This window comes from Triticum aestivum, chromosome 6A (assembly GCF_018294505.1).
Source record: "Triticum aestivum cultivar Chinese Spring chromosome 6A, IWGSC CS RefSeq v2.1, whole genome shotgun sequence".
NCBI lineage: Eukaryota > Viridiplantae > Streptophyta > Magnoliopsida > Poales > Poaceae > Triticum > Triticum aestivum.
In genome coordinates, this window is record NC_057809.1 from 26,100,095 (window position 1) to 26,110,713 (window position 10,619).

General features: G+C 46.3%; 1 protein-coding gene and 1 long non-coding RNA gene across 2 annotated transcripts; both read right to left on the reverse strand.

The window, feature by feature from the left end:
- Positions 1–283: 283 nt before the first annotated feature.
- LOC123131767 (uncharacterized) lies at positions 284–7,257 on the reverse strand. Its single transcript, XR_006464320.1, has 3 exons — positions 3,248–7,257; positions 1,391–2,185; positions 284–1,286 (listed from the first exon to the last, which is right to left on the reverse strand). It is a non-coding gene; the product is annotated as an uncharacterized lncRNA (long non-coding RNA).
- Positions 7,258–7,723: 466 nt separating this feature from the next.
- On the reverse strand, positions 7,724–9,616 carry LOC123131766 (uncharacterized). The gene has a single exon (XM_044551444.1). It carries the CDS (start codon positions 9,522–9,524, stop codon positions 7,860–7,862), a length of 1,665 nt encoding a protein of 554 aa, XP_044407379.1. The 5' UTR covers positions 9,525–9,616; the 3' UTR covers positions 7,724–7,859.
- Positions 9,617–10,619: the final 1,003 nt, after the last annotated feature.

Sequence of the window (10,619 nt, forward strand, 5' to 3'; positions counted from 1 at the left end):
ACTTCTTGCTGTGTATCTCTGGCTGAATGCATGTTGCCATGTTGGCAATAGTTCGACTGGATGCTATGTGTAACAATCTGTTGGACCAAACTCTAGTCAAAGGCTTGCTACCCCGTTCTACTGCCAGCCACTTCCAATATGTTGGCATGTTGGGAATAGTTCGACTGAAGCAGAACTGAATTAATCTGCACAATTTTCAGTCAAATGTTGGTTGATGTTCTGAAAAGAGAGAGCCTCAGCAAGTTCAGAAATTTCGATGATGGGTAGGAAATTACTCGGTAAATTGAAAGAGAAAACCATGATCTAGCTACATTGTGAGGTTCAGACCAATCAAGTACTCTCGGCCTATCGATAACTGAAAATTAAAATTATAACTGACTGCACACAGTCGTTGATCTAGCAGCTGCGGGCGTTCTGAAACTTACATTCCTTGACCATACCTGTCATCAGATTATTATGTCCACAGATGAGGAGGATCCATGCTTGAGTCGCTCCTTAATCCGATGCCTGCTAGCTTCATCCACCTGGGATTTTCTGTTAGGGTCGGTGGCATTGTAGCCCCTGCATGGGCCGTAACCTTCCAGCTCGATTTTCTTCAACCCCACAGCCTGTTCGATGACAAGCCTTATATAGGTTGTCACCTTGTCTTCCTCCTCGAACCCGGACATCTGGAGCAGATTCAAGTTCAGGTGCTTAAAATCCTTGGATGGCTCCCACACCACGTTGGTCTTCTCAGCAATATCCTCAGGAGTTCAGAGACATAAATGTCGAGATCAAGATAACTTCATGCAAGGGCAAAGAAAATAAATACCACATGTCAATTAATCTTGCAACCAGATCCATGCAGGACAATGTAACAACAATTTCAATCAAATATAAGTTTAGGACACTGTAGGGAGTGTTTAGAGGAATTGGCAATGAACTAAATCTTAGGTAAAATACAACACGTGAATATTCTTATAGGATTCATATGAAATTACAGCACTACTTGTAATAACTGTGATAGATTAGAGTTTGCTGAGTGATTAAAAATCAGATCAACTTCCTGGTATGTTGCTGATGTCGAATATTTTGGAAACAGGACATGCTAGAATAAGTCACAGCCTCTGAAATTCTGAATAAATTAAAAGAAGAGAAGGTAACAAGCCATAATGCAAAATTCTACAGGGATAGTGCAGTTTCAAGGGTAAACTGGGTCCAGATCAGATCACAGGGGAAAGATACCCACTCAGCAAGTTTCTGAATATAGCAGTGAGCTGCTTCGGATGTTCCGGCTAAATCCAAATCTGCAGCAAGAAGAAAAACACGATGGGCAGATAAAATTAGTAGGGAAGAACATATGATGTGTAGATGCAGAAGAAATTCATGTGGTGCGTGCAAGTTAACTTACCATTTGGGAGAAAAACTGGAGATGCAGTATGGTACTCCCTCCGTCCGGGAAAAGTTGTCCACAGCGTAGTGTAATGTCAATTTTTCAAAAACACCCTTATAACTTCAAATTTGTTACAAACAGGTCACCATACAGGTCGCGTCTTCTTCCTTCTTCCTCCGCCCATCGCCGGCGCGCGTCGCCAGGCCAGTCGTCAGCCCAAGACCTGCGCCGCCCAATTGCTTGCTCCGCCGCCGCACTGGACGTGCTCCTCCGCGACCCAGGACCCGCGCCGCCCTGCTTTCTCCGTTGCCGCACAGGACGTGCTCCTCCGCGGCCCAGGACCCGCGCCGCCCTGCCTGCTCCTCCGTCGCCAAGGACCTGCGCCGCCCTGCTTGCTCCGTCACCGCACAAGACGTGCTCCTCCGCCGCCCAGGACCTGCGTCGACGATATCCCCTCCTTCCTCGCAGGGCCTGCGCCGCCGCCGGCCAGGACCCGCGCGCGCCTGGGTCTCGAGCGCCTGGACCACGAGCTCCCGCCGCGCCTGGACCACGAGCTCCCTCAAGCTCTTTTGCGATCCTGGACCTCAAGCTGGAGCCCCTTCTGCTGCTTCTCCGCAACTTGCTGCTCCTCCCCTGCTCGTGCTGCCGCCCGGAGATCCCCTTCTCGTGTGCTGCCGCTTGAGGTCCCCTACTCGTGCTGCTGCTGGTGAGAACAAGTACAGGGTTCTGTAATTTGTTCATCTCCAGTGCCTTGCTTGCTTGCTCTGTAATTTAAAACATAACTGATCTGTGTACATTGCTTGCTTGCTTGCTCTGTAATTTGAAAAAATTCAGTTAACATTGATGTTGATTTCTGATGGACCAATCTTTAGTACTGCCAAAAAAATGTTACAGAGGGGCAGAATCATTCATGGCAGTAAAAAATAAGTCATGGGCAGAATCATGAGATGATGAGAAAGGTTATAGAGGTCAGAATCATTGACAAAAGAAGGAAAAAAACATGTACTAAATTACAGCAAATTCAGGCCAGATTTAGCCAAATTGGAGACATTATTTGGAATTCTTCTTCTACTCTTGCTAGCAGTGAGCAGTGAGATGGGAAGACAGATTATCTTCTTAGTTGAACGCATTTTATTCACATAGTCCTAAAATTTATAAGCTGAAAATACAAAGCTTCTTCTACTAATTCTTTGAACTTTGATTAGTCCTAGTCTGAACATGTCACAACAGTTCTGTCAAAATCTCAGACTTGACAATAAATCTCAGATTATTTAGGAACACACTATTAACTGAATTTACACTAAGATTTCTTGTTAACCTAATTTACACTAAGATTTCTCACTCCATTACATAATTCTGATTGTTAACTGAATTTACAGGATAATAATTTCATTTGCATAATTACAGTGAAGTTTCAGTAACTACAGTAACTGAATTTATAGTAAGATTTCTCACTCCATTACTCTGCTATTAACTGTATTATTCTGCTGTTAACAATCAGAATTGACACTATATTATTTAGTCAAGTTGATGTTCAGATCCTGTCATTTTGTTCCAAAACCTGTCAATTTCTGTCAGGTTTTGATCTGTCAAGTTGATGTTCAGTCAAGTTGATGTCAAACTTGACACATAAATAAAATTTGACATCAATGAAATTTAGACAGTGAATACAGTTTGGACAGTACTCCACTGTCATATTTTCAGTGAGTAAAATTCAGTTTTGACAAATTGAAGCCTACTCTATTCTACAGAAAATGTTGTAGAGGATGTTATTAACTTTTCTGATGTTGTAGAGGGAGTAATAGATATTCATAGTTCTATAACTACTGCCATGGTCTACTAACAGAAGATAATTTCAATATTCAAAATGTGTACCTGCACTAGTTGTCAACAAGAAATACAGCAAAAATTGAGATGTACTCATGGCCCCTGCTTTTGTTTGCTTTTTAATTCCTGCCCTGGTCCCTGCAAAAAAGAGAGATGTAGTAGGACCTGTAGTTGCTTATGAACAAGGAGTACTTTTAATATCTACTTTTCTCTTTCTTGGTTTCTTTGCTTTTTGTCTAGGATTCTTCATGGTTTTCTTGTTATGATTATATGCTCACCATTCGTCTTTTGTATACTCTTGTTATGAGATCAGATAGGAGCACACAACTATGGATTTGAATTTGATGCCGGAAGAGGAGGACGAAGCTCAAGAAGAAGAACAAGCTCAGCAGGGTGATGCTATTGATTTGAACTTGATGCCGGAAGATGAGGATGAAGCTCAACAAGAAGAACAAGCTCAACAGGGTGATGCTATTGATTTGAACTTGATGCCGGAAGATGAGGATGAAGACATTGAATTGAATTGGTTTCCTGAAGAGGAAGAAGCTGAAGAGGCACAAGAAGATGCAGAATTGGAAGAAGCTCAAGAGGCACAAGGAGATGCAGAATTGGAAGAAGCTCAAGAGGCACAAGAAGATGCAGAATTGGAAGAAGCTGATGCACATGGCAATCCAAGAGGCAAGGACTTGACAGACAAGGAGAGACATGGTGTTTACTTTGCTCTGCGAGTAATCGAGCTTAGAGATGGACAGGTTCACGTGTATGACAAGGTGCTCATTGCGACGATGCTGAATGTTCACTTGCGAACAGTTACAAGAATATGGAATCTAGCCAAACGACAACTTGCAGCAGGCCAAGAAGTTGATGTTTCAAGCAAGAAGAACAAAAGTGGTAGGAAGAGAAAAGAACTAGATCTGTCGAGAACAGCCACAATCCCCTTGAACAAAAGAAGAACAATCCGGTCTCTAGCAAGGTGTTTAGGTGTGCCCCGATCAACCCTACATGACAGATTTCAATTGCAAGAGCTGAAACGCATCACAAGCACCATCAAACCCACCCTCAAGCCACAGAACAAGATAGCGAGACTAAAGTTCTGCCTATCCATGATGGATGAAAGATGGATATTAAGTCCTCGGCCCAGTTTCAAGCCAATGACAAATATGGTCCACATCGACGAGAAATGGTATGACATGACCCGAGTGAAGAGTAGCTACTACGTACTGCCTGGAGAAGAAGAACCAAACCGAACTGTGCACAATACTCATAGCATTGGGAAGGTAATGTTTCTAACAGCTGTAGCCAAACCTCGCTACAATGAAGATGGGGAGATGATATTTGATGGGAAACTTGGCATTTGGCCGTTCGTGGTACAGACCGAGGCACAACGAACAAGCCAGAATAGAGATAGGGGGACAATAGAGTTGAAGCCGGTCAAAGTTACTAGACCTGTGTGCAGAGATTACTTGATCAATAAAGTAATCCCTGCCATTCAAGACAAATGGCCGGACGGTGACGATGACACAACGATCTTTATTCAACAAGATAATGCAACACCGCATGTCCTCCCTAATGATGCTGGTTTTCTAGAAGCCGTGGCACAGACAGATCTGGATATTCGATTATTGCAACAACCACCAAACAGCCCTGAGCTCAATGTTCTGGATCTTTGTTTCCACTGCTCCCTCCAATCCCTAACCGACTGCAGAGCGCCTATGAATATACAGGAACTGGTACAGGGTGTAGAGGAGGAGTTTGAGAACTACGATCCCCATAAGCTGTTCAAAAGCTTTATGACGTTGCAAGCAGTCATGGTGGAAGTGATGAAAGATAAAGGAGGAAACAACTATAAGCTGCCGCATCTACACAAGGACCGTCTACAAAATGCTGGAGAGAAAATAACCGGTGTATACTGCAGTCCGGAGCTAATTACTGACACCAAGGCCATTATTGAACAAGGAAATGAGTAGATAGAGAAAGCTCAAAAAGAAAGGGAAAGGGAAAAGGAAAAGAAAGGATAGGAGTATGTGATGTGTCATGTGTCATGTGTATGGCTTGTGCCATGTGTATGGCTTGTGCCATGTGTATGGCTTTGTGTCGTGTGTATGTATTGTGTCATGTGTTCAATGAGAAAGGATAGGAAAAGAAAGGATAGAGTATTTGGATTTATTTGGATTTATTTGGATTTATTTGAATCATTTGAATTTATTTGGATTTATACACCATTTGTCCAATTGCACAGGTAGGGCCTCATATTCAGGTGTAAGTATTCTGTATGCATTAGAAACTGAATAAGGATACTGAAAATAGAATATTACAGAGAACATTTACACTGAAAATAGAATATTTACACTGAAATAGGACCCCCAAGAAACTTTATTCAGTGATCTTTCTAAACAAGCTACAGAACATACACTGTATTCATACTTGCTGCCATTTAAGCAAGTTTTTGTAAGAAAACTGATTAGGACCCCCAAAAAACTTGTTGCATTTCAATCAGACCAAATGTTTCACTTAATTTTATGAGTTAACTGAATTTACATTTAATTCAGTTAACCAAAATTACACTGAATTTTACTGTCAATTAAAATTCAGTGAGTACATGTCACAAGAAAAGAGGAGCCATATCAAAATTACAATTACACTAAATTTTACTATGCTCCAGAAATAAGAACAAGGGAATTCAATTTCAAACTGATAGACTGCAGAAAACTGCCACAATCCCTTAACTAAGAGTTGATAAAAACATGTCCCTAAAACTTATTCAGTCAGTTAGATCCCCTGTTAAGTTAACTGAATTATTCCTAAAACAAAGCCTCTGAAGTAACCCTGCTTACTAACCCTCTCTCTTCTTCAGTAAGATCTGAACAAGACTATATCTACATACTGTTAAATTCTACTCCCTCATAAATCAATGTTGACTAAATTTTTTAAGTGCTCTCCCTAAAAATCACTTGAGTAGGAAATCTTTAACATAATGTGCCCTGCAGCTTTGTTCAATTGGTACAGTCAACAGTGGGTTTTGTTCAATTGATCAGGAGTAGGAGATCTTGGTATCAGACCAAAAATTCAGTTATGCACATTGTTAGTTCTTACCCTCATTTTTTCACAGGTGAAAGAGCCTGTCATTGCAAATTCAGTTAAGTGTTTGCTTGCTTTAGTTTGACAGAAATGCACATGATGATTCCAGCAGCTGTTCAGAATTGCTTGCTTGCAATTCAGTTAAGTGTTTGCTTGCTTCAGTTAAGTGTTTGCTTGCTTTAGTTTGACAGAAATGCAGCTGCTTAGTTTGACAGAAATTCAGTTAAGTGTTTGCTTGTTTTAGTTTGACAGAAATGCAGATCCTTGTAAACTTGCTGCAAGGTCAACATGTGCTGTTATAAATTGAGATACTCTAGTTGCAGCACTCTTAGTGATCAAAATTGCAAGCATGTCAAGTCAGAGAAGCATGTCAGCTAACTTCAGACTTAACAATAAAGATGAAAATTTCAGACTTGGCAGTACAAATTCAGGCTTGGCATAAGATAGATGAGCACGAGGAGGACCTGAAGGAGGAGGAGCCTGGGATGTTGAGGAGGATCCGCCTTCGTTGGGGTCGACTTCCGCAGCCGCCGCCGTCGTCTTCCCCATGCCGTCGTCACCGGCGATGTTGAGGAGGGCCTGGAGGAGGAAGAGGAGCTAGTGGATTAGGAGCTCGAGGAAGAGAGCGCCCGCCCCATGCCGTCGCCATGCTCCAGATCGAGCGCCAACTTGTCGTTATCCTCCAGATCGAGCGGCGCCTCGTCGAAGAGAACCTCACCGGAAGAAGGGATTTTTAGGGGAGAGGAGGAGCTACGCAGCGAACTGGAGCGGCGCGGCGGCGTGGAGGAGGGAGAGGAGGCGCGGGGGATCTCAGCGGGGCGAGGGAGCTTAGCGGCGCGGGGGAGCTCACCGGCGCGGCGCGGCGGGGAGGGAAGCAGCGCAACGACGGGAAGCTGCGGGGAGGGGAGTGACGCTGCGACACGACGAGGACTGCGGGTTTGGTCGGACAAAAGTGGAGGGGTTTTTTGTAAAAATGTCATGAAGACAACTTTTTCCGGACGGAGGGAGTATGTTGTTGATGCCAAATATTTTAGAAACATGCCATACTAGAATGAGTCACAGGCTCTGAATAAATTAAAAGAAGAGAAAGCAACATGCCATACTCCAAAATTCTGCAGGGATGGCGCAGCTTCAAGGATAAACAGGGTCCAGATTGGATCACACTCAGAAAAGATATCAGATAGATACACATTCATCAGGTTTGTGAATATAGTAGTGAGCTGCTCCGGCTGTTCCGGCTGAATCCAAATCTGCAGTAAGAAGAACACGTTAGCCAGATAAAATTAGTAGGGAAGAACATATAATGTGTAGTTGCGGAAGATATTCATGTGGTGCGTACAAGTTAATTTACCATTTGGCAAAAAAACCTGGAGATGTAGTATGGACATGTTCCTGGCATTCCTTGATAGGCACTCACTCAGCAAGAATAGCAAATATCACACAAGCTGAACGAAGCAAATCCTCCATACAAGTACGTTATATTTGAACGTCTGGTCATACAGTAGTTAGCACACACACAGACTACATTAGCTTTACTCTTAACATACAGTACATTTTATCTAAGTTCTGATGTTGGTCGGAGTCAATATCCGTCTCCTCTGAACTGCCGTCCCCCATTCCGGTCCATCGAGCTGTGAAATTCCGATGTTGGTCGTAGCGAGTATCCATCTCCCCTCGACCGCCGCCCTCCTCCATCTTCTCTGTTGGCGTTCATCACAGGACGAGTAATGTCTAGCCGTCTTGCAGCCCCACTTCCACCACTCCTGAATCTACTATTCCTATCACTGTTGTACTCACTGCTGCCATTGCTATTCCTAGCTTCGTTCTTTTTTCTTGGGTTCCATGTCGGCTCCTCCAAGTCCGAAGCAAAGCCGTTACCAAATTGATCCCTTTCATCACCATTGTGACCCCTCGTGTATCCTCCTGGCCTTTCGCCACTGTTGGCCTTAGGTCTATGTTTCAGCCCTGCTCGACCTCTTCGGTTCTCACTTGGACTAGACCCATTCGGGGCTCCCCATTTTGGTTCCATTTTGTCGCCCCTTCCACTGTCTGAATTTGAATCAAATTCACCACCAACGCGAACCTTTCTAACCACATTGCCATGGCTATCATAAGAGAGCTTCCACTTCACCACTGTGTCCATTGTGTCCTCTCTGTTCCTTGCTCTTGATTTTGGCTCAAAACCACGGCGGCTCACCTCCGAGTCGGAGAAAGAACCGCCACCTATTCGGTCCTTCCCAATGGCGTTACTGCCCTCGGCGTTCCAAGGCTTCCATCTTGCGGCGGGAGGCTTCCTTCTGCTCCCACTACTTCTGTCTGAACATCTTTGATCAGGATGACCTCTTCTTGCGCCTTCTGAATCTGAAAAGGAACCATGGCCTCTCCACTGCCTGCCCCTCTCACTTCCAACACGCATAGTGCTTGCAGTTTCACCATCCCTCCTTCCATCTTGTGTTACCACTGCTCGTCGTTGGTGACCAAAATCAACATCCTCTTCGTCGTCTGAATCAGAAATATCATCATCATCATCATGAATCCAGCTCCTGACGCTCGAATTGTCTTCATCTCCACCTTCCAAAGCAATGACCGGCTCCCACATCCCATCCCTCTCCATCAGCTGGACCGCAGGCTCGCTGCAACCATACGCGTCCTCCTCCACAGCGTCATTCCGCCGAACACCCTGCGCGCCCTCGGCCCCGGCGCCGTCGCCAGCGCCGAGGCGGGCATAGGGCTGGACGCTGTGGACGGCGTCCCTGGGGAAGAAGCGCGCCGACGCCATGACCGTGTCCGGGGACGCGAACACCTGGGGCCCGTCGCGGTCGTTCCAGAGGTCGACGCCGCCGGGGCGGTGGAAGCGGTCGGCGAGGCCCCTGAGCTGGTCGTCGGCGGCGATGGAGAGGAGGGTGGGCGCCAGCGCGGCGGCGGAGACGGGGGCCGAGTCGGGGTCCCAGGGCCGCTCGAGGTGGACGACGGCGTCGCGGAGCTCGGCACGCCTGCGCATCTCGTAGAGCTGGCGCTCGCGGGCGAGGCGGGCCTTGAGCAGCTGCTTCGCCTTCCGGGCCTGCATGCGCTTCCACTGCCACTTGGAGACGCCGCCCGGGAACGTGCGGGGGCCGCCGCCCATGCGGATGACCAGGTCCCCGCGGCGGAGGGGGCGGCCGGCGGGCGAGGGGGGCGAGAGGAAGGGGAGGCCGAGGCGGTGAGAGGAGAGCGGCAACGGCGGCGCCGCCGCCGGGAGGAGCGGCATGGCTGTGCGGCGGTGGTGGCGCGAGCCGGGAGATAAGGTTGGGCAACAGTTCCTGATTAGGCCAAGGGGCGGAGAGAGGCCGAGGCGATTTGCTTTTGCGCTTTTCCAACGTTTTTCTTTTTCTTTTTCAACTTTGGGGGCTTTCTTTTTTATTTTATTTTTGGATATAATATAGAAGCACGCGCTCATACATATGCGCATACACTCATACCTATGAACATACACGTACATCCTACCCCTATGAGCAACGACATATCATCTTGAGTTTTACGAAGTCACCGTAGGCGCCTCGTCCCGAAAATCCTGAAATAAATCCAAGAATAATACGAGTATCAGGACTTGAACTTTGATGAGCTGGGAATATCACGGTCCCTCTAACCATCTAACCACGGGATTATTTTGATAACAAGCATGTCTCTTAGAGGATCTTAATTAGACTGCATGATGTCGACAAGTCCGTGCGTGCGTCTACATTGTCTTATTTTTAGTAAAAGAAAAGGCGCCAATCGGTTTGAGGACAAGCAATTGCTTTTTACAATTTTGATTTTGCCTAAAAACGCTGCTCCAGCAGATGGCGTAGATGTAAAGAAAAAATACATCACCTATGTAGATGAAAAGATGTAAATTTGCATTTCCAACCTCTCGCAACAGTCAACCGCCGAATCTAAAATTCTAGTCATCCGCTCGCCTATGCCGCTGGCAGTTTGTGCCTGGAAACGCCGTCGTTGCCGCTCAACAGTCCATCCCCGACCCCGTCGCCAATCGCGCAGTCCTAGCCACCCAAACTAGACGATTTGAGTATGTCCTGCCGACGACCACGCGGCGGATTCGGGGGTTCGTTGGAGCTCTCACGATCGTAATGGTTGTAGCAGCTATCGCCGCCTTCTCGGGTAGCCGCCTCCCACCGCTAGAGCTAGTAGGTGCAGTCGCGCAACCACCTCAACCCACTGAACTGGCTTCTCGATCGTTGTCGTCGCCGGTGCGTCGCTGCAAGCGGAGTCCTCTGGCAACCGTGTGGCCATCCAGAGGTCATTGAAGCAGCCGCCACACACCCTCGATGGCCTTTGTGCCGCCAACAATGCTTTGATCCGCCGC

What these genes read in the sequence shown, in the direction of transcription:
- LOC123131766 (XM_044551444.1), bottom strand. Translation starts at nt 9,524, where the DNA reads ATGCCGCTCCTCCCGGCGGCGGCGCCGCCGTTGCCGCTCTCCTCTCAC.